Source organism: Lissotriton helveticus, chromosome 8 (genome assembly GCF_964261635.1).
Source record: "Lissotriton helveticus chromosome 8, aLisHel1.1, whole genome shotgun sequence".
Taxonomy (NCBI): Eukaryota; Metazoa; Chordata; class Amphibia; order Caudata; family Salamandridae; genus Lissotriton; species Lissotriton helveticus.
This window is the reverse complement of record NC_136069.1, coordinates 744,468,179-744,492,624: the sequence shown is the minus strand read 5'-3', so window position 1 is coordinate 744,492,624 and position 24,446 is coordinate 744,468,179. Positions and strand designations below refer to the sequence as shown.

The 24,446-nt window shown below is 45.1% G+C and overlaps 1 protein-coding gene across 3 annotated transcripts in view; it reads left to right on the top strand.

Annotated features, from left to right (window-relative positions):
- The window catches only part of LOC144772898 (arylsulfatase D-like), a 734,130-nt gene that overhangs the window by 427,176 nt on the left and 282,508 nt on the right, over positions 1 to 24,446 (top strand). For all 3 annotated transcript variants that reach the window (XM_078657571.1, XM_078657574.1, XM_078657572.1), the window contains one exon: positions 2,311 to 2,433. In XM_078657571.1, coding sequence (XP_078513697.1) covers positions 2,311 to 2,433 — 123 coding nt within the window. The remainder of the gene's footprint in view (positions 1 to 2,310; positions 2,434 to 24,446) is intronic.

Sequence of the window (24,446 nt, the reverse complement as noted above, 5' to 3'; positions counted from 1 at the left end):
GGTTATCTACTGTTACGCAGTCTATAAAAAAAAATCATAGATGACAGCGGAGTGAAACTTGGACAAACAAGAATCTTAGGTGTCGATACTGGGTGGCATTGTGGCAATCTTTGTCTGTGCCTACCTCTTGCAACTCTGTTCTGACCTCTTTTCTGCCTTTTGCTGCTAATGTCTGACCTTCATTCTGCTTCTTTTTGCTAGTTTCTGACCTTTATTCTGCCTCTTTGTACTCTCGCCTGGGACCACAGTCGGAGTCTGGGAGCACGAAGGGCCCTGTGGTCTCTGCCTCCTGCGGGAGCCGGCATTGCAGACCGGTAGCTACTGGAAAGGCAGATCCCTGTCTGTGAAAGCAATTCTGCTCTGCTTCTAGCAAGCACAAGCATTTTGTATGCTCTTTCTTGCTTGAAGTGGAGAGTTTGCTGTGGCTTGGCAGGAATAGTACATAGGGACATAACAGGAGCTGTCCATGGGCTGGCAGTCCCCAGGACCAAGTATGGCTCCAGGGGGGGCACAAAGCCCCCTCCTTTTTTTTGTTGTAGGGCCTGCCCCAGGGAGGTGGTGGTCCCGGGGGCACAGGGGTCTGCAAGACCCCACAACCTTTTAATTTAGACCTGGGGGGTGGCATTCCCGGGGCACTTGGGGTCTGGAGGCACCCCGTTTCCTTACATGTAGGTGGCGGTCCCTGGAGCCGGTGGGGATGTTTGCATGGCCCCCGTTTGTTTGTTTATAGCCCAAGGGAGGTGACAGTCCCCAGGATAGCGAGGGTTTTTTGTGGGCCTCGCATAACTTATTTTTAATACCCCTGGGAGTTGTTGGTCCCCATAGTTTTATAAACTAGCGCTGGGAAGTCTTTGGGTAGCCATACGCTTTACAAGTCACCTATAAATAAATAAGAGGAAGGGGTCCCCATGCGCACAACTCCTTTATTTTGTATATACCCCTGGGTTTGGCCACCCGGGGGCTTCCTGAAAAAGATGCACAAAAGACTGTGCTTCCTTTTATTTTTTTCAATTTTACCCAGATCCACCTGCACATTCGTGGCAAAGCTGAATTTTTAAAAATAGGCTTTTAACCAGAGCGGGGTCCCTGTGGAATCCTGCCACTACTCCTTGGGGGGTCAGGGAATTCTTATCCTTCCCACTTTTCTTTATATTTGTAGGATGTTTTGAGACTCCGCTTCAAGAAGTGTCCCAAGATGGCTGACAACATGTCCTGGTAGAAGTGTTGGCAAGCAATCGGATTCAAGCACGGGGGCTGAGGTTCATTAGTCCACTGAAATGGATCTCTCCCTAAATAGCTGTCTTTTTTAACCCTTTAACATCTCAAAACTACTGAAAACAGATTAAATTCATGACCCCAAGAGAACTTAACATATTTTTTTAATCGGTCCTGGCTGGAACTCTATGGTCTACAGTTGGTGTGCAAGGCCAACTTACGGTTATTTTTCTGATCGCATTTAGTTGGCTAAAAAATGGTAAAATACTAAGATGTTGGTTTTCTAAAAATAAATAAATAAGACGGTCTGAATCTTGAAATTTTCAGCCCACAAAACAATATCCTAAAAACTATGTTTCCAACCTGATGTCACATTCTGCCAAAGGCTGATGTGGTGTGGGTTTGGTCATAAAATATTACATCACGTAAAAAAAAAACTTAAAGTGACTTTATAGTTAAATTGTGATTCTCTTACTCCCGTCCTCGCCATGCAATGCTAATTACCCCACATATTACAACACTCATGATATTATCTATGACATCCTTGATTCCATGAAATTATTTATGAAAAGACTGTGAGTGGCGTTGGTGCAAATCATAGTTATTGAAGGGCACCAATTATAGTTACTTGAGATAACTATAACTGGTGAATTCTGGTTGTTTTCTAAAATGTTACATTGTCACTGATATTTTACCCTAACTCAAACGTTTTTTTAACCCACCTAAGAATGTTACAATTCCCAACTGTAGCGTCACTTTAACTTTTGTTTTGTTCAGTGATTTAAACCTACAATGTATGAGCACTTAGTCTACAGGGTGTTGGGCTGTGTTGATGCACCTGTCAATCTGTCATCTGCCAATCCCCCAAAAAACCCAGCTCGATTACATTAGTGCTATTCCTCCTTGTGGTCCCCTTGATGCTTATATATTTTCAGTCTGCACACAAGCAACGTATCGTGCAAGATCATTGAGTATCTGCCAATCATAAACTGTTTGTTAAATGTTGATGCCCAGGATGAGAGCTTGGGTCATACTGGTATGTTTGTAGGTATTCTAAGCCAAAACATATGTTTCGCCTTTTATTTTTGATTATAGGAATGGACTACAGTGATGGGCACCGTGTTTTGATGTGGTTAGCAGCATCTGGTGGGATTCCTCCAAATGAAACGACCTTCGCAGAAATATTGCAGAAGCATGGTTATACTACTGGGATCATAGGTAGAGTATATCTTAAATACCGCCCTGAGTAACAGATTTGTTGTATGCGACCATGGAAGGGGAATCTGTAGATAAAAGGTATGTTCTAAATGCCATGAGATCCACTTTTCAAATGTGGTGGCTACATAAAATGGGACATAATTATATGTGAAGAATTATTTTCTTTCTCTTTTGTGACATGAGGTTGCTCACATGCTGATCCAAGGACAGTCTGTCCCTCCTGCAGAATGGCTAATAAAGCAAGGGCATTACCTCAATCTTATTATTGTGCTACTCCTTCAGAATCATCTGAATATTCATTTTCTCCATGTACATCAATGCAGAATATTGTGCATTATTTGCCCCAGTTTCTCTACAATTATGAGCAGAGTGGGCACTGCCAGCTTTTTACTGGTGGTAATGGACAGTTTTCCTTTGATGAAATATATTTTTTAATCTCCGTTTGGCTCTAAATTATGTATATATCTTTTAATTTGTCTATTCTGGTGCATAGTGAACATTTTTTCACATGGTGGGCTCTGCTTTCCCTTGCAACAAATCCTCCCACCATGGCACCTTTTTGTTCCAGTGTCCCTTTACAATGTTGTGAAGGTTCCAGCCTATCAGATGAGGAGGCGGTTGACGTGGCAGCTGCCTAGCAGTGTCGATATGTTTTTGAGGAATACATCTTTCTGTTCAACCTTATTATAGCAACATTTGCTTCTGCATATTAGAACACACCATATTGAGATACTCCTCTATTTTCATGAAGCAGTAATGCATCATGAAAAGGTTAGGGCTCTAAAACATGGGAACGAAGATGACTGCAAATATCCTACATGTTCAGGCTAATTTAAAAGATGGCCACTGGGGGAAGATGGAAAGGCAGTAGGAAGGAACCTTGCCTTCGTACTCTGTGCGATAAAGCACAGAACGTAGGCAATACTTCTGTGTCCATTCACTACTTTCCTAAGTTGGAGAAACTCATCCAATTAGGATAAATTAACTGAGAATGGAACAACGTACAAATGATTCACTGAATACAAAATATTTGACTCTGACCAGGACTATGACTCTTTGTTACAGTGCACGTTTTTGGGTGCACCAGGGCCCTGAATTGACGATAATGAAGTGGCGGGTATAAAATTCCGCTGTGAATAATGGAACAATGCTTGGGCTCAGGATATGTCATCCTCCAAATATTTCCACTGAAAAGAATCCTGCATTCTCCTTTCTCCGATATTGTGATTGTCATTTTACAGAAATTACATCAGTTGCTTTCAGGTTAGACCTGTCTATATCACTGAAAACAAAAGTCCTCAAAACACTTTGCAGCTGGGCTATACCCCCAGTTTTATCTTTTGTTCCCGAGGTTCACCTGTCCTTTTACATTTAGGCAAGGGCGGCTCCTCTGCTATGGTGGAAGAGCGTCAACCCACTCCTTTCAAGTAGTGCACTGCAAAGTAAAGGAAACATAAAATGATGATAACTTTCAATTATTATCATTTTATGTTTCCTGCTGCTTTGCGGGCGTGTGGGGCTGCTCAGCTCTCAGAGCAGGGCAGGGGAACAGTGGTTTGCCCACTCCTAAGTGCGCAATGACTGTTTGGTCGAACTTCTCAGGCTGCCCAAACCAGTCATGCGCACTTCCCCTCTTCTCCATGCAGGCTGCATTACAGCCTGCATGGAGAACAAGCCCAGGCCCCAAATCCCTAGTTGAGCGTCATACCAGGATGGCCAAAACCAATCGCAACACTGCATTGCAGTGTTGCAATTGGTTAGGTGAGCCTTTTCTGTGCTTCCTGTGCCGCGGTCTGGTGAGGCGAGCAGAAGCAGAGATGCAGGACGGCAAGGTAAGTGTTTCTTTTATTATTATTATTTTTTACAGTTTCCCCCACCCCTCCCTTGCAACAAACCCCCTGCACCTCCACCTAACACGCCTCCTGAAAACCATGCCAGCCGCCACTGCTTTTTAGTAGGAGTTAATGGGGGCCTGGGCCTGAGAGACCCCCTCAAAGGAAAGGGCCCATATAGTCTACCCTGTCTGCCATCTGAAGGAGGTAGACATTTTAACCCTCTCTGTTCAGGCCCAGGTTCCTGGCAACTCTTAATTGCATTGGTTGCGTACAGCTGCTCCCAGAGCAGTCACCAAATTTAAGCCCAGAAGCTTGTGGCTAACTGAGGCCCCTGTGTGTTCATTATTTCATTTATTTTAGCAAATGTAATATTCAGAAACATTAGGGTCAGGAGCACTGTTGTACCCTTGGAGAGCATTAAAACAAACACGTACCATAAACGCTTCAGGAGCATTGCCAATGCACTTGGGTTACCCGTGTAAAATAAAGGCATATGCAGAAAGGAGAACTGATGCTGCCCACAATTCACAAAGCATCAATATTGTTCTGTGTTGGATCATAGTACACAAAGTTTTCTGCCACTTTAGCCTCCTGAAATTTATACCAAGTTACGCATGTAATCGCTACCAGTGCAGTCACTTGGTATGGTATGAGTATTTATATAGTGCCTACTGCCACAGAAGACGTAATGAAGCAATTTGCAGACAGGCAGCACACTCCTTCTGTAGGGACCAAGCCATAGTGATTAGTTCATGCATAATGTTTACAGTTTGTCAAGTTTTTTTTAGTAGCTTCTATGACATAATCTTAACGTATGAAATATCACTATACGAAAATATCATGACTCTAAATATCTACATTCTATAGGTATGTGTATATATTTAAAATAATATTCAAAATTATATCTTTAAAAAAGCGTAAATGATGTATAAATACATTTATAAAAAGAAATTTTATATTTTTAGAAACATAATAATAAATAAATGTAATTTTTTTTATAAGAACCAATATATAAATACATTAAATGATATGTCATTCCATGGCGAGGGGAGCATTACTTTTTTCTTTTCAAAATGAACAGATAATACTCCACTCACTCTGTCATCATTTTCCCCAGACACTCCCTCCACTTGTTGGTCCTGCCCATGCCCTTTGGCTGATTTGAAGCATATGTTATTCGAATGTCCTCACATTTTACGTTTCTGGCGCTTAGTTTGGTCCCAATTGCAAAAGATTTTCCATTTTACTTTTTCTTTTTCCATCACACACATTTTCTTAGGTTCCCTTTCTCCTGCTTTTACCGGGTCACACCACAAGCTTAAATTAATAGACCTTTTAATAGCAATTGCTTTTCACCATATTACTTCACATTGGAAACAGGCTCAAGATGTTTCTTTTACTGCTTGGTGGAACGCAATTTGCTTTAATCATCGTCTAGACACTAATTTTGTTTCCCCCATTTCCTTAGCAATCAAACCTGATCTTTTGTGGCTCCCCCTTACTGAATTCCTATCTAAGATTGCTAGACCTCCTCCCACTTCCCCCATTCGTAATGATGAAGTTCGTAAACCACCGTGAATGCATTTTCTTATTTGCTTATACTGTTTCTTCATTGCATCTATTGTTTATCATATCATTTATATACTTTTATAATTTGAGATGTTCCCTCATTCCCCCATGTTCCTGACATTTATTGCTTATTCTCTTTTTTATGTATATGATAACTTTAATACGTTTCGCCATTATGTAAGAGAGATTACCTGTTTTTCATAACTTTTGACTGTTTCTTCATTTTCTGTCTTTGCTTCTTTTTACTTCAATAAACTTCAAACTTTAAAAAAAAAAAAAAAAATAATGAACAGATAACTGTTTGCTACATTACTGTGTCCTTTGCCTTCGCCCTGTAGCAAACGCATTGACAGGAACCGCAGTGCAGCATTTTCTGCCAATGCCTTTGTAAATGACCGCCAGTAAATCGGCCCCCAAATCCCTAAATAGCTGCACACATATGCACATACTCTTAATAATATTTACCTGGTAAAACACACAAATGTATGTTGCGTATGATTATACATTCGAAGGCTTTTCATTTATTTAATTAGTTTCTATTCTTTTTTTATATCCAAAATATATTGTTATACCTTTATATGTACCTTCCCTATGATCAGAATTACATACACGGACATATATGTATTATCACAGAAAGGAGCACAAACTCTTCTACATACACTCATCTATACATGTTATCACTAAATATTGACATACTTAGAAATGTAATGCATAGTTCTATAGAGGTGTTGAACCATATTGATGCACATGTGCGTATGAATACTATATATATATATATATATATATATTCACTGAAAAAACCATAGGTTATAGACCATATATAGTTAGGAATTAGCATTTAAAAAACCTTATTTTACTCACACAAAACCATTGAAATTCCATATATAGTTAGTTGCACTAACTATATATCGCGCACCTGCAATCCACTGCTGATGATGTCACATATTACATCATTCATGACATGGTCAGTGACATCACTGATGACATCACTGATGACATCTCAAATGACATCACTGATGACATCACTGATGACAACATCCAGTGACTGTATGTTTCTGTAAAGTTAAAATGTGTCTTACATATTGAAGAATGAGTGGAAGTATAAGTGTCTGGACAAAGGATTTAGTAGGTGCATGACTGAATGTATGAGAGAGTGATTAAATGTGTCTCACTGAGTGCATGGGTTAGTGACTAAAGTGTCTTAATTTGTGCATCATTATTTCTGTTGTTCTGTAAACTTCTGCATGTGTTGATCAGTAGCTATATAAGTAGCTATATGGGTTATTGATTGGTTGCACAAGTATTTGTATGGGAGACTGAGTGTGTGTATGGCTGGCTGGGAGGTGTGTGACTCTGTGCAGATCAATGTGTACTTGTATCAGTGATTCTATAAGAGAGTAAGTATGTGTTAGTATATGTTTGAAAATGTAAGGTACTCTATGTTTAACTGTGTAGATTAGAAAATGGAAGTGTGATTGATTCTTTACAGGACTGACTAGGTGTGTGAGTAACTCCATGGATGAGAGGCAGAGTGTGAGTGTCTGTATAGGTGTATGAGTGCATATGATAGTGTTGTAAAGATGAGTGATTGTATGTATGAATGATTGTATGGGTGAATGAGTGAATGTGTGTGTAGACGTAGGAATCAGTGAGTACATATGTAGTAACTAGTATTGGTGTGTCAATGGTTTCAAAAATTATACTCTGTATTTAACACTGGGTGAAACAGAGGTTATATTAAAATGTGAGGAGATGCATTGTATTGTCACATGAATGATATCATCAGTGATGTGGTCATTGATGTCAAATGAGATGTCATCAGTGATGTCATCAGTGATGTCATTTGAGATGTCATCAGTGATGTCATCAGTGATGTCACTGACCATGTCATGAATGATGTAATATGTGACATCATCAGCAGTGGATTGCAGGTGCGCGATATATAGTTAGTGCAACTAACTATATATGGAATTTCAATGGTTTTGTGTGAGTAAAATAAGGTTTTTTAAATGCTAATTCCTAACTATATATGGTCTATAACCTATGGTTTTTTCAGTGAATTTTCAAGGTTTTGTAAATGCTAATTCCTAACTATATATGGTCTATAACCTATGGTTTATTCAGTGAATTTCAATGGTTTTTTAATAGCAAATATCATAAGCTGTCGAATGTCAAGTACGTGGTAAGTGAAAACATTTTCGTGTTTATGCACACTGATCTGCTTTGAATGGTGCCCCCCCCCCCTCATTTCTATTAGGAGTACTCTCTCTTTGCACATAGTGAAGGGTAGTTAACGCAGGCCTTTGCCCCCGTTGTAATACGTCGTGCCTGCTTCTCTCTCCATTTGATTGATTGTTATCCAAGTATTTACTGTTTTAGAATTGGTTCTCTTTGGTTCATTCTCTATTTACAAACAAACACAGAGTCGCAATACTCTGTTTAGTCTTTGCAGATAACGAAAAATCGTGTAAAAAAAAAAGAAAAGGAATCGAGCAAAATCAGTAGGCCACTAACGGGATCTCTTTTTGACCTCGCTAAAATAGAAACATTAGGAACAACCCCTCATGACAAATACAAAACTAGTGAAATTAACTGAACTCCACACAATGATGGCTGCAAAACAGCTCGGCTCCGCCACCCACCCCGCCCAAAATAACGATAAAGAGCGGCTGCCATGATTGGTTGCGGAATGGCCACGACGGAGCTACGAAATGGTACTGCTCTCATGCTAACCCCAGCTTCAGTCTGAAACATCCAGAAACACTGTAGACTACCAATTCGATCAGTTCCGGTAGCGCCCCAATGTAACCCGGTAGAGAAGAACTAGCCCTCCCCTCTTTGACTGATGTTTCTTGTTGCCTGTCCCTTCTGTTGTCATTTAACAGAACTATTTAGCCTGCTAAAAGGGGTTGTGTTCCGACCGCTGGTTGGTGGAGACATTTTGACTATATTCTGGACCTGCGTTGTCGCGTAATGCGTCATATGACGCGCCGCGTTAGCGCATCCGGAAGTCATCCGGGGCGCGCAGCGCGTAACGTAAGCATAACAAGTCATGTGACTTGTTAATAAAACTTTTCATTGGTTCATTTTACTTTTCTTATTCTAATGATGAAAGGCTTGGTCATATGACCTAAAAATTACGCTTTTTATTACTTCCGAACATTATTTTTTCTTAAATATATGTTATAATGTTCCAGGCTAATGTACTTTCCCGGAAAATTTACAACTGTCCTGCAAGTAAAATATATTCTTTTTTCGAGAAAAAGAGCGTTTCTTCGTCCCATGACGGAGCCGTTGAGCAAAAGAGGGTCGACCTGCTGTCTTAGTCGCCGATACGCCTGAATATGAGATTCTTATCGATCACTTTATGTTGCAGGAATAGAAAACACAACAGCCCTTGACCATTTATCTTTACTGCGTTCCTTCGTATTATACCTTTTACCCTTCATGTAATTGGTCTGCTTTATTTCACTTGCCTTTTAATGATTCTAAAACAGTGACTATTATTAAAAACTTTACCAATGTATATACTACTACCATGTTTTCTTTTAAAAACCTTTATTGTGAAAATTTCATTATACAAATACGAGCCTATAACCACGTGGGCCGGCCACGGAGCAAACTGTAATCGTATATGATGAGTAGACATTTACACTGTAGAGGAACGTAACGGGCGGGCCATTAGGTTGCAAGAACTAAGGTGTCTAACAGTTACGGAATCGGTGGACGTACATTTTATAATTAAAATACGACAGGGCCAGTTACAATAAAATTATCTAGATATACATTTGCGGGCAAGTACCATGGGTGACGTTAATTCGAACTTTCAATAGTACAGTAATCAATAACACATCAGAACTTAATATCAATAGGGATGTCGAAACATTCAATCAATTCTCGTCCCCGCCCGCCATGTGCTTCAAAACTGCATACGTATCTCGTGATTTCAAGGTTCTGCAACCAGTACACAACAAAGAGTTACGAGTCCCATTTATTTCGGCGCCATTTTGGGCGAGGACGGGCAGGTCCAGGATATAGTCAAAATGTCTCTACCAACCATCGACTATGATGATGTTCATATGCTGTATTTATTAGAGTAACACTCATCTGTCCACATGAAATTAATTTGCCACAATCTAAACATGTCATTTTAATCTTTCCAAAGTTCTTCTAAATATTTGGGACCGTTTCCCTTGCCTCTGATGCTGTCAGTGCCACTTCTTTGATGAATGTACTAGCAGGTCAGGGGTTCTCCTCCAAATCTCTCTTTTATGCAGCACTATAATTAATCGGTGCCACCTCTCCATATGACGATGCATGGTATAGTTACCATAACTATATTTTTTTTCGGTTCCTCTGGAGAGTTCATCGTGGCAGATGAAGCGTGTAACGTACCGGGCATTTACCTTTTTTTGCATGTACAGGAAAGGAAAAAAAAATCGAGCGTCCGAGTTCTAAGGTGTCCCAGGGCCATTTTAGTGGACCAGGCCCAAATCCAAAGAACAGGCCGCCATTTTGAGAGTCCTGTTGCAGCCGCCTGTCGCTGTAGCATCAAGAGCAGCCGAAACTCAGCTGAATGGCAACTGAAACGGTAAAGGGGCGCCCCACTACAGCAGACGAGCCTCCACCTAGGAAGGCCCGTTCACGCCGCCTCCCCCCCCCCCTTCGGGCACCCCACGCCGTTATTCGGAGCAGTATTGTAGGATGGCCACACCAGTGCGGCAACTTGCTAGACATCACCTCGGTGGTAACCGAATCTCAACGCCTTGTGGTGTCTTCTATTCAGAAAACATTGTTATGCTGCCTTCGACCTATTCGCCGCAAGTGCGCACACAACTCAACTGCATAGCTTGCTAGACACCACCTCGGTGCCATCCGGATCTTGGAATCTCAGCGCCTTTTGGTGTCTTCTCTTCAGAAAATATTGTTGCGCTGCCTTTGGCCCCATTCGCACATCGGTCCGCTACTGACGCCATCTCACAGGCTAATGGGGCGCCCCACGCCGAGTTTCAGCATTGTAGGATGACCACACCAGTACAGCAACTTGCTAGACATCACCTCGGTGCCATCCGGATCTCGGCGCCCCACTGCAGATGAAGTGCCTCTCAACTATGAAACCACCACGGTGACATCCGGATCTTGGCGCGTTGTGCTGCCTTCGGCCTATTCGCACATCGGTCCGCTACTGACGCCATCTCACAGGCTAATGGGGCGCCCCACGCCGAGTTTCAGCATTGTAGGATGACCACACCAGTACAGCAACTTGCTAGACATCACCTCGGTGCCATCCGGATCTCGGCGCCCCACTGCAGATGAAGTGCCTCTCAACTATGAAACCACCACGGTGACATCCGGATCTTGGCGCGTTGTGCTGCCTTCGACCTATTCGCACATCGGTCCGCTACTGACGCCATCTCACAGGCTAATGGGGCGCCCCACGCCGAGTTTCAGCATTGTAGGATGACCACACCAGTACAGCAACTTGCTAGACATCACCTCGGTGCCATCCGGATCTCGGCGCCCCACTGCAGATGAAGTGCCTCTCAACTATGAAACCACCACGGTGACATCCGGATCTTGGCGCGTTGTGCTGCCTTCGGCCTATTCGCACATCGGTCCGCTACTGACGCCATCTCACAGACTAATGGGGCGCCCCACGCCGAGTTTCAGCATTGTAGGATGACCACACCAGTGCACCTTACTAGACACCACCTCGGTGCCATCCGGATCTTGGCATCTCAGCGCCTTGTGGTGTCTTCTATTCAGAAAATATTCTTGCGCTACCTTTCCCCATTCAGACATCGGTCCGCTACTGACGCCATCTCACAGGCTAATAGGGCGCCCCACGCCGAGTTTCAGCATTGTAGGATGACCACACCAGTACAGCAACTTGCTAGACATCACCTCGGTGCCATCCGGATCTTGGCATCTCAACGCCTAGTGGTATCTTCCATACAGAAAATATTGTTGCGCTGCCTTTGGCCCCATTCGCACATCGGTCTGCAACTGACACCATCTCACAAGCCAACAGGGCGCCCCACGCCGACTTTTACCATTGTAGGATGGCCACACCAGTACAGCAACTTGCTATACATCACCTCGGTGCCATCCGGATCTTGGCATCTCAACGCCTAGTGGTATCTTCCATACAGAAAATATTGTTGCGCTGCCTTTGACCCCATTCGCACATCGGTCCGCAACTTAGACATCACCTCGGTGCCATCCGGATCTTGGCATCTCAGCGCCTTGTGGTGTCAGTCAGAAAATATTGTTGCGCTGCCTTTGGCCCCATTCGCACATCAGTCCGCTACTGACACCATCTCACAGGCCAACAGGGCGCCCCACGCCGACTTTTACCATTGTAGGATGGCCACACCAGTGCCACAACTTGCTAGACACCACCTCGGTGCCATCCGGATCTTGGCATCTCAGCGCCTTGTGGTGTCTTCTATTCCGAAAATATTGTTGCGCTGCCTTTGGCCCCATTCGCACATCGGTCCGCTACTGCCGCCATCTCACAGGCCAACGGGGCGCCCGACGCCGACTTTCAACATTGTAGGATGGCCACACCAGTGCGGCAACTTACTAGACACCACCTCGGTGCCATCCGAATCTTGGCGCGTTGTGCTGCCTTCGGCCTATTCGCACATCGGTCCGCTACTGACGCAAACTCACAGGCCAACGGGGCGCCCCACGCCGACTTTCAGCATTGTAGGATGGCCACACCAGTGCTGCAACTTGCTGGACACCACCTCGGTGCCATCCGGATCTTGGTGCGTTGTATTGCCTTCGGCCTATTCGCACATCGGTCCGCTACTGACGCCGCCTCACGTGCCAACGTATTTTCTCCGCATTTTATACCCTATGCCGCATAACAGGTCATGTGACTTGTTTATAAAACTTTTCATTGGTTCATTTTATTTTTGGTTTCCTAATGATGGAAGGCTTGATCATATGACCTAAAAACAACACTTTTCATTGGATGAAAACTTTATTTTTTTCCCAAACGATGAAAGCCCCACCTTGTTTCTGGATGTATCAGACTGAAGCTGGCTTCAGCATGAGAGCACCACCATCTCGTAGCTCCGTCGTGGTCATTCCGCGAGCAATCATGGCAACCGCTCCCCACCAGAAGCCTACAGGAGTCGGGGGCCCCCAAAACTTTTGATAAATCCTCAAGGCGGAGGGGACGCTTTCGAGAATTGGGTCCAAGACCTAGCAGACAAGCGTCCGATTTCCAAGGTGTCCCAGGGCCATTTCAGTGGACCAGACCCAAAAAGGAAAGAGCCTGCCGCCATTTTGAGAGTCCTGTGACAGCCGCCTATCGCTGCACCGCAAGAGTGGGCGCAACTCAGCTGAATTGCGGCTTTTGACACAGTGGACCAAAAACGGACGGAATGGCAACTGAAACGGTAAAGGGGCGCCCCAGTACAACAGATGACACTCCACCTGGAGAGGCCCGTTCACGCCGCCTCCCCCGGGGCGCCCCACGCCGTTATTCGGAGCAGCATTGTAGGATACCAAAACCAGTGCGGCAACTTACTGGACATCACCTTGGTGCCATCGTTCTGCTGCCTTGGAACTATTCGCACAACAGTTTGCTACTGATGACCCACCCCCCGCGACGCCCCATGCCAGAAATCTGGACGTTGTGCTGCGTTGGGACTATTCGCACAGCCGACCGCTAGTTCGTTGTTTTTCCCTAAAAATGTTTATATGTTATTACTGTTTTTGTTTTCTTGTATATATTTATAAGTTATTAAAGTTTTATAATCTTACTACTTTGTTGGAGTGCTATATATTTTTAATGTGACACATAATTGTAAAAACTTTGATGTACAAAGAGTCATCCCTGGAATCTTCCGCTTCAGGCTCGGTCCCCTCCCCAATCACAATACAGGATGGTTTTCAGATAATAGGAACGCGTCTGCTGTGACGGATCTCATCGAGTGTGGGCCTTGATCTACTATAACTCCTTTGAAGAGGGGTGATTCTTTACAGATGGGGCCATAAACTACATCTGCAGGGCTAGCTGATACCCTAGGACCGGCCTGGACAATCGGACACAGAGGAAAAGGAGTGTCAGAGGGTGCGGTAGTGAATAGGGCGAAAGGGAGGTGTCGGGCGGGCACAGGGTGTGATTCTCAGGGAAGAGCAGCGCAGATGGGGGGTGGTTTATTACCCATGCATAAGACAGAGAGCGGGGGTGACCACTGCCTGGGGGAGATGCTTGTGAGGGTGGGGAGTCATGCTAAGGATCGACAGCGTGCACAGAGTGGGTCTGGTCAAGGCATCTAAAATGACTGCCGTGCACGACAAAAGTGTGGCATTTGAAAAAAGGCAAGATGGCGCAGACAATGTTTTTCAACACTTCCTGATTTCCTTCGAATCGAACGTTAACAGACGTTGGGGCATATTACCAAAGTTAAACGATATTTATCCCTAACGATGCTTAGCAACGATTTTTTTACCGCTAAGCATCGTCAGAAATTATCGCAGATAAACCTTGCTATTATCAAGGTTTATCGCAAATACGATAAAAAACGACCGCAATGCATTAATATCGCTGAAAACTCAGCGATATTCATGCATTACCGAGCTAATGCTCTTAGCCATGTTATCCACCTCCCATTGGATAACATGCCTTAGAACTGCTCAGGGCAGGTGCTAGCTTTTGGAGATATTCGCGCTTATCGCGAATATTTCCAAAAGTTGATAATAGGAGATAGCGATGTTAGCGACTGTTTCCAGTCGCTAACATCTTGGCATGCCCACTTTGCATGTCATTAGTGATAAATATCACTCACATGCAAAGTGGGGCCCAAGATGGTCGCTATCTCCTACTAGCCGTTGCTAACTGGTGTTAGCAACAGCTAGGTAATACAGATATAATTTTATCTCCGCGAAGCGGAGCGCTGTTACAGATATATATCTTTTTTTGAACGTTAATTTCTCAAAATCCACTGGAGCACATATATTGAGACCTAGCAAAGGCACATCGGGCTATCAGTCCCTAATATTTTACCAAGTTTCGTGCAAATCCATTCAGCCGTTCGATTATTATTATTATTATTTTTTTTGCCTCGCGGGGCCCTTTTAAAACCTCCACATCAAACCTAAGAGGTCAAGGAGGATCTACTATGCCCCCTTATGGTCATTTGCCCCTTCGCTTTGGCCTCCTCTTGTCTCTCGATCCTACCGAGAGACAAGATGGCGGCCGCTACGGACTCTTTGCAATGTTTACAGACGCCGGAGAACCAATCAGCTTCGCAAACCTCCGTTACGCGAAGCGGAGCGCTGTTACAGATATATATCTTTTTTTGAACGTTAATTTCTCAAAATACACTGGAGCACATATATTGAGACCTAGCAAAGGCACATCGGGCTACCAGTCCCTAATATTTTACCAAGTTTCGTGCAAATCCATTCAGCCGTTCGATTATTATTATTTTTTTTTTTTTTTGCCCCGCGGGGCCCTTTTAAAACCTCCACATCAAACCTAGGGGGTCAGCGAGGATCTACTATGCCCCCTTATGGTCATTTGCCCCTTCGCTTTGGCCTCCTCTTGTCTCTCGATCCTACCGAGAGACAAGATGGCGGCCGCTACGGACTGTTTGGAATGTTTACAGACGCCGGAGAACCAACCAGCTTCGCTTCACAAAGCTCTGTTGCGCGAAAAGTACGCGAACTGGAGCGCTGCCCGGTCCGCTGTTACAGATATATATCTTTTTTTGAACGTTAATTTCTCAAAATCCACTGAAGCACATATATTGAGACCTACAAAAGGCACATCGGGCTACCAGTCCCTACAATTTTGCCAAGTTTCGTGCAAATCCATTCAGCCGTTCGGGCTAAAAGTGAGGCCAACCGCCCTATGGAAAACTCAATGTTAAAAACACGTTTTGGGACCCCCCTTTTTTCTCGGCCCCCCCTTGACGAACCCCCCCCCAAATTTTCAAGGGCTGCTCAGAAACAAAATGTGCCATTTTCCTGAAAATTTCAGCCAATTCCGTCCACAAACGCCAAAGTTATTAGACATAGAATTTTCAAAAATCCCATAGAGAAAAAATCCTAACTATATATACCTACTGGCGACCGCCAGTAGGTAATATATAGAAGAAGTTCAGAAACGCGTCAGGCTAAAATCTATGACATGAGAGCTGGAAACATATCGGACTGTGGTGTTCGCTCTTACCCGTGATCTTGCTGTTTAGTGCATCCTTGCCTGTGGGTAATTTGGAGCGAGATATATATATATATATATATATATATATATATATATATATATATATATATATATATATTCCCGCTCCGTGTACACCTGCCTCCCGCACTCGTGGGCTGGTGCTGCTTTGTCGGGGGGGTGCCCGACACGTAATATCTGCTCAGAAAGTTCTCAAACCGCTGTCACGCGGAAAAAGAGATAGCAGCACTCCAAGGGTATACGCACAACATTTATTCAAGAACGCGCTTTCGGCACTCGGCCTTCTTCAGTAATAAATCATCAGTTGCCACAAACAACTGCCATTTAAAAGAAATAATCACATGACATACAGACAGGGAAAACGGACTCAGATGGAAACAAAGAAAACGAATGGTCGCCATCTTGGAATGGGTAAATACAGACATGAAGCTAAATGCATCACGTTATATCGTGTCATCTCATATAAATTCATATCGAGTTACAAATCAAACCCTAAATGGGTCCCCCATTTTCATATGGCAGCAGAGAATTGCATTATATGCACATATCAATTAATCCACCTGCATTTAGTAATCTTGCCCTGAATGGGCTACTCTTATCCAAGCCCTCTGTCCATGTCAACATTTATATACATATCGCATCTCTTATCTTAGTCATGTTTTGAATTCATTACAAATTATCATATTTCAAAAAACCACGGAACCATACTTAAGCTACAATCATATTAAATGAACTCCCAAGTCTTCATGTATATTTAAACCCATCGGTGTCTTTGTTTGAAGATCGATTATGTATCGCGACTCAAGTCGTCTTAGTTTCTGTAACCGGTCTCCCCCTCTCTCATTTAACGGGACAGCATCCAGACAAAAGTAAGATAACAGATCCCTGTTACGAGCATGTTCTAAATCAAAATGTCTGGCCACAGGATAACTGGGGTCTGCATTCTGAATCGCCCTCTGGTGCTCTAAAATCCGTAGTTTGACCGGATTGGTGGTACTGCCGACATACCTTCTGCCACAAGGACATGTCAGACAGTACACCACATATGGTGTGGTACAAGTTAGAAACTTCAATATCTTTCTGGGTTTCTGCATCCCAGGGACACTGTATTGTACAGTTCGCTTGCTTCCCTTGCACGCTTTGCAGCGCCCACAAGGAAAGAAGCCTTTCAAGGGTTCTGACTTGGAAGTAGGCTTGTGTTCTTTGTGGTGACTATGTACTAAATAGTCTTTTAAAGCCCTAGCTTTCCTAAAAGTTACCAGAGGATATGGCGGTAGATCTTTCTTTATAGTATTGTCAGTCATCAATATATTCCAATGCTTCCGCATAATACGTTTTAAATCAGAAGCATTACTGGAATAGGTGGTTATGAGTCTAAATTCACCACCTTTGGATTTAGCCTGTTTCTTGGTTAGAAGTGTATTTCTATCTAACTTCTTAACTTTATTCAAGGCCTGTCTCAGGATCCCATCTTTGTATCCTCTGGCCTTAAACCTTTGTATACAACTGCCTGCTGCTTTCAAGAATTCTTCATCATTGGTGTTGTTCCTTTTGATACGAAGTAATTCGCCATATGGTATACTATTTACCAAGCTAGTGGGATGACTGCTGGTGGCATATAAAGTGGAATTCCCAGCAGTGATTTTTCGAAACAGCTTAGTTTGTAGACAACCATTCTCAATGAATATAGTCAAATCTAGGTAATTCACCTCTGTTTGACTAATTTCACCCGTGAATTTCAAGTTGCATGCATTGTGATTTAATACTTCAATGTACTCTTCAGCCAATGCAACCGACCCCTCTATAACAATAAAGAGGTCGTCAATGTAACGATACCATCCCTTCACAATATCGTTCCATTTTTTGTTCTCGGTTGACCAGGCCACCTGCTCCTCCCACCATCCCACGAAAAGATTCGCAATACTGGGGGCGGAGCAGGTACCCATCGCCACGCCTGTCAGCTGTTTAAACAACTCTTTACCAAAAAGAAAGATATTATTATCAAGGCAGAATTGCATAAATTCAAGCAGCATTTTGTTGTGTTCAAAGTACTTTACAGGTTTATTTTCAAGAAACCATGCAATAGCCGACAATCCAGGTCCATGTCCAATACATGTATATAATCCTGTAATGTCTATGACCAACATAGTGTATCCATCATGCCATTTAAATTGCTCAATACAATTTAAGAAATGTTTCGTGTCTTTTAGGTAGGATTTCAAATTTGTCACCAACGGAGAGAGAAAAGAATCTATGTAAGTGGATAAATGTTCCGTTAGACTGCCTATAGAGGCAACAATAGGTCTCCCGGGAGGGTTCACCAAGTCTTTATGTACCTTTGGTAGGTAATAAAATGTGGGAGTTACTGGATTCAGGCATCTAAGAAAAAGATGTTCATCACAATTAAGCATATCTTTGTTGTACCATTTAAGAATCATTTTATGGTATGTCTGAATGCTGTTGTTATATATGGTATTCAGTGACCCTTGCATATGTGTTGGAATCATTTAGTTGTCGTAACGCCTCTTTCTCGTATTGAGTCTTAGTGGGCAGAACAATGTTCCCCCCTTTATCAGAGGGTTTGCAAACCAAGGAAGAGTCCTCACATAATTTTTTCAATGCCATATGCTGTTTATTGGAAAAATTGTTTTGGTTCACTTGTTTGTATTTCAATGTGCTCCTCATTTTCCTCAGATCCTGAATCACTGCCTCGGAAAAAGTGTCAATAGCATCGGATCCCATAGTTGGCATAAAGGTTGAAGTGGGTTTGAAAGCTGTAGCACCGCCTTTTTGCTGTATATCCATTTCCTTGACTAGTTGAGTGTTTCTCAAATTCGCATCGTTGTCTTCCATTATTTCAAGTCTCAATTCTTCCAGTGATCTTATGCCAGCTAAATCCCTACAGATCAGGGTGCCATCTCCGGAGATATTTGCCGCCGATGATTTACCTGGTTGAGGTTTCAATTTGAAATATTTGAATAGTTTCAATTTACGGATAAACTTGAAGAGGTCTATACGAGTCTGCGTAAATTCTAGATTCTTTTGAGGACAGAAAGTGAGTCCCAGTTTGAGAATACTTTGTTCTTCTTCAGTCAGGACTTTCGATGTTAAATTTATTGTGGTTAGATTATCTTGTGCTACTATGCTTTCTTCTTGTAGAAGTTCTTCTTGCTCCTTGTCATGGGTGGCGACCCTGCGGTGTTTGCGGCTCCAGCCCCCCCTCCCTCGTTTTCCTCTTGTTCCTCTTTGGTCCGGGGGTTTGCCCCTGCCCCCTTGCAGTTGCTGTTTTCGCATGACTCGGTATTCCTCGTGAAAAGCCGAAGTCTCCGGCAGACCATCCTGACCTTCCTCACTAGAGCCTTCATCCCCAGTGATGGATGAATCTGAGGTTTCTGGAATCGGAGCAATTGCTTCTGGTTGTTTTTTCTTTCTCACTTCCTTCCTGGGATTATCATATTTCTTGGCGAAGGTAAGAACCCTTCCCCTGCTATAGTCTTTCTCGTCCCTCTCAAATTTTTCTTCTTTTCTTTGTTTGATTTTTTCTTCATATTTTTTTAGCCGTTTTTTCATGGCTTCTCGTTTTTCATCCAATTTCGATTGATTCTCTTCTTTTGATAGGTCATGTTCAATGTCCTTTATTTGGGCTAAAGCCTTGTCTCGATCGCTCCAAGCAAAGCGTACCAGAATTATCAGACTCCCTTTGCATGATTGGGCGGTGTGTTCAGCCCATGCATCAAGTAATGAGGGGTCCGGGTTCTCATATGCCGGTATCGTGTATATCCTAAGTCCTCTAGGAACACGATCAACATCTATATAATTTTGGAGGGAGGTCGCCTCCCACCATTTTCTGATTTCTCTTTCATAGAGACGTTCCAACGATGTTAACTTGGCATTTAAACCTGTTCCCGTCTTGCTGGTAGCGCCCTGTGCTTCTTCCTGTGCATCAGTTGTTTTAATCTTGTTTTTGAACATGCCCTGCTCCGCTTTCCTACGTTCCGTTTCGCAAAACATGACTTTTTGCGTGTAGTTGCAGCCGCAACAACAAAAGGAATAATAATGTGCCCCCTACGCCGACAACAATCGATTTCTTTGCCTGGATAATTATAGTCGGAAATCCCTTACCCTTTACGCCGTTTCCCGCCACAGTCACAATCCATCCGGAAAGGCGAAGGGCGTTGGGTGGGATCCGCTGTTAATTCCAAAGTTCCTCACGTTGTGGTGCGGCTGGAAAATTGTATTCCCGCTCCGTGTACACCTGCCTCCCGCACTCGTGGGCTGGTGCTGCTTTGTCGGGGGTGTGCCCGACACGTAATATCTGCTCAGAAAGTTCTCAAACCGCTGTCACGCGGAAAAAGAGATAGCAGCACTCCAAGGGTATACGCACAAAAGGCCATTTAAAAGAAATAATCACATGACATATAGACAGGGAAAACGGACTCAGGTGGATTAATTGATATGTGCATATAATGCAATTCTCTGCTGCCATATGAAAATGGGGGACCCATTTAGGGTTTGATTTGTAACTCGATATGAATTTATATGAGATGACACGATATAACGTGATGCATTTAGCTTCATGTCTGTATTTACCCATTCCAAGATGGCGACCATTCGTTTTCTTTGTTTCCATCTGAGTCCGTTTTCCCTGTCTATATGTCATGTGATTATTTCTTTTAAATGGCAGTTGTTTGTGGCAACTGATGATTTATTACTGAAGAAGGCCGAGTGCCGAAAGCGCGTTCTTGAATAAATGTTGTGCGTATACCCTTGGAGTGCTGCTATCTCTTTTTCCGCGTGACAGCGGTTTGAGAACTTTCTGAGCAGATATATATATATATATATATATATATATCTATATCACTTCAACTCGTGACATTAACTTCCCAAAACTGCATGAGAAATGACGAGGGCAGACCTTCTTAGTGCAAATTCGATTTATTTCACCAGTGTGCCATCACGACGCGTTTCGGCCGTCCCAGCGGCCTTGTTCACATGACAACGCCTAGTTCTCAACCCTCATTTTTAAAGTGCTAGTGCAAGCCTGATTTAGGAAACATAAACAAAATACTACCGCACTTGCGGGGGTCTTGTGTGCATAACATGATATTCAATACCAAAATGTTGCTATTACTGCTCAAATGCTCACATGTTATAATAAATTATTTTAAACATATCATATATTTGTTTACAGCAAAAAACATTATAATAGTACATGAAAGGTGATGACAATTATTGCTTAAATGCATGTTAAAGACCCTAGTTCTAATGCTACTCCGAAACAGGCTAAAGAAATATAAAGTGAAAATTATACATATTAAAATTCTGCTGAACTCGCCTACGGTTTTGATGAACTCATAACTCTTCATTTGAAACTGTAGACTAAGGCCACTAACTCCAAGGTTTCTACCTTGAGAATGCAAAAATAACAATCTCTATATTGCATACACTTCAGCATATAAATCCCACTTTGGCCAAGAGCTATATGCCTATAGCTCCCTTATTCAGCACCCATGGAAGAAAATCCTATACATGTATCAATACATATTGGCTGATACTTACAGCCAAATATTTTTGTTAGCAAAAATGCTGTATACCGAAAATTCATCATAAAGTGACTATGTGCTGAGATATCAAGGGGAAAAAGGTTAAAGTGACACAGTTTTGGACATTATTGCCACATTTTAAGCCCTTAACGGAGGAAACCAGCGATAGCAAGGAGTTAGAGCGGCTCACCTCGCCTTATTTTGTCTTCACCCGGCATCCGACCACTTCTCGGCGCACCCGCTCCGCGGGTGCCCCTTCGCCTGCCAGAGGAGGGAGACACATTAGCAGCTGCGTGTGTGGAGCGTAGAGGCAGTAAGGAGGTAAGCGGCTTGGGTGTGTGGCTGCAGCGGGGCTGCGAGCGTGCAGGGACTTCAATTCCCAGAAGTCCCTGCTAGACCGACGGAGAGCTTCCGGTCCGCTCTCCCTGCTGGCCCGCCCCCCGCCCTCCTGAGGCCTCATAACGCCGGTCAGCAGCAGCAGCGAGTGGGACACAGTTTTGGACATTATTGCCACATTTTAAGCCCTTAACGGAGGAAACCAGCGATAGCAAGGAGTTAGAGCGGCTCACCTCGCCTTATTTTGTCTTCACCCGGCATCCGACCACTTCTCGGCGCACCCGCTCCGCGGGTGCCCCTTCGCCTGCCAGAGGAGGGAGACACATTAGCAGCTGCGTGTGTGGAGCGTAGAGGCAGTAAGGAGGTAAGCGGCTTGGGTGTGTGGCTGCAGCGGGGCTGCGAGCGTGCAGGGACTTCAATTCCCAGAAGTCCCTGCTAGACCGACGGAGAGCTTCCGGTCCGCTCTCCCTGCTGGCCCGCCCCCCGCCCTCCTGAGGCCTCATAACGCCGGTCAGCAGCAGCAGCGAGTGGGACACAGTTTTGGACATTATTGCCACATTTTAAGCCCTTAACGGAGGAAACCAGCGATAGCAAGGAGTTAGAGCGGCTCACCTCGCCTTATTTTGTCTTCACCCGGCATCCGACCACTTCTCGGCGCACCCGCTCCGCGGGTGCCCCTTCGCCTGCCAGAGGAGGGAGACACATTAGCAGCTGCGTGTGTGGAGCGTAGAGGCAGTAAGGAGGTAAGCGGCTTGGGTGTGTGGCTGCAGCGGGGCTGCGAGCGTGCAGGGACTTCAATTCCCAGAAGTCCCTGCTAGACCGACGGAGAGCTTCCGGTCCGCTCTCCCTGCTGGCCCGCCCCCCGCCCTCCTGAGGCCTCATAACGCCGGTCAGCAGCAGCAGCGAGTGGGACACAGTTTTGGACATTATTGCCACATTTTAAGCCCTTAACGGAGGAAACCAGCGATAGCAAGGAGTTAGAGCGGCTCACCTCGCCTTATTTTGTCTTCACCCGGCATCCGACCACTTCTCGGCGCACCCGCTCCGCGGGTGCCCCTTCGCCTGCCAGAGGAGGGAGACACATTAGCAGCTGCGTGTGTGGAGCGTAGAGGCAGTAAGGAGGTAAGCGGCTTGGGTGTGTGGCTGCAGCGGGGCTGCGAGCGTGCAGGGACTTCAATTCCCAGAAGTCCCTGCTAGACCGACGGAGAGCTTCCGGTCCGCTCTCCCTGCTGGCCCGCCCCCCGCCCTCCTGAGGCCTCATAACGCCGGTCAGCAGCAGCAGCGAGTGGGACACAGTTTTGGACATTATTGCCACATTTTAAGCCCTTAACGGAGGAAACCAGCGATAGCAAGGAGTTAGAGCGGCTCACCTCGCCTTATTTTGTCTTCACCCGGCATCCGACCACTTCTCGGCGCACCCGCTCCGCGGGTGCCCCTTCGCCTGCCAGAGGAGGGAGACACATTAGCAGCTGCGTGTGTGGAGCGTAGAGGCAGTAAGGAGGTAAGCGGCTTGGGTGTGTGGCTGCAGCGGGGCTGCGAGCGTGCAGGGACTTCAATTCCCAGAAGTCCCTGCTAGACCGACGGAGAGCTTCCGGTCCGCTCTCCCTGCTGGCCCGCCCCCCGCCCTCCTGAGGCCTCATAACGCCGGTCAGCAGCAGCAGCGAGTGGGACACAGTTTTGGACATTATTGCCACATTTTAAGCCCTTAACGGAGGAAACCAGCGATAGCAAGGAGTTAGAGCGGCTCACCTCGCCTTATTTTGTCTTCACCCGGCATCCGACCACTTCTCGGCGCACCCGCTCCGCGGGTGCCCCTTCGCCTGCCAGAGGAGGGAGACACATTAGCAGCTGCGTGTGTGGAGCGTAGAGGCAGTAAGGAGGTAAGCGGCTTGGGTGTGTGGCTGCAGCGGGGCTGCGAGCGTGCAGGGACTTCAATTCCCAGAAGTCCCTGCTAGACCGACGGAGAGCTTCCGGTCCGCTCTCCCTGCTGGCCCGCCCCCCGCCCTCCTGAGGCCTCATAACGCCGGTCAGCAGCAGCAGCGAGTGGGACACAGTTTTGGACATTATTGCCACATTTTAAGCCCTTAACGGAGGAAACCAGCGATAGCAAGGAGTTAGAGCGGCTCACCTCGCCTTATTTTGTCTTCACCCGGCATCCGACCACTTCTCGGCGCACCCGCTCCGCGGGTGCCCCTTCGCCTGCCAGAGGAGGGAGACACATTAGCAGCTGCGTGTGTGGAGCGTAGAGGCAGTAAGGAGGTAAGCGGCTTGGGTGTGTGGCTGCAGCGGGGCTGCGAGCGTGCAGGGACTTCAATTCCCAGAAGTCCCTGCTAGACCGACGGAGAGCTTCCGGTCCGCTCTCCCTGCTGGCCCGCCCCCCGCCCTCCTGAGGCCTCATAACACCAGCCCACTCCCGCAGCGCGGGACGCAGCCCGGGCTAAGACTGGGCAAAGACAGGGCCGTTTGAGGCCGTTCGAGGACGGCAGCGGACGGCCCCGGCCCACAACTCCTGGTCCGCTGTGCAAC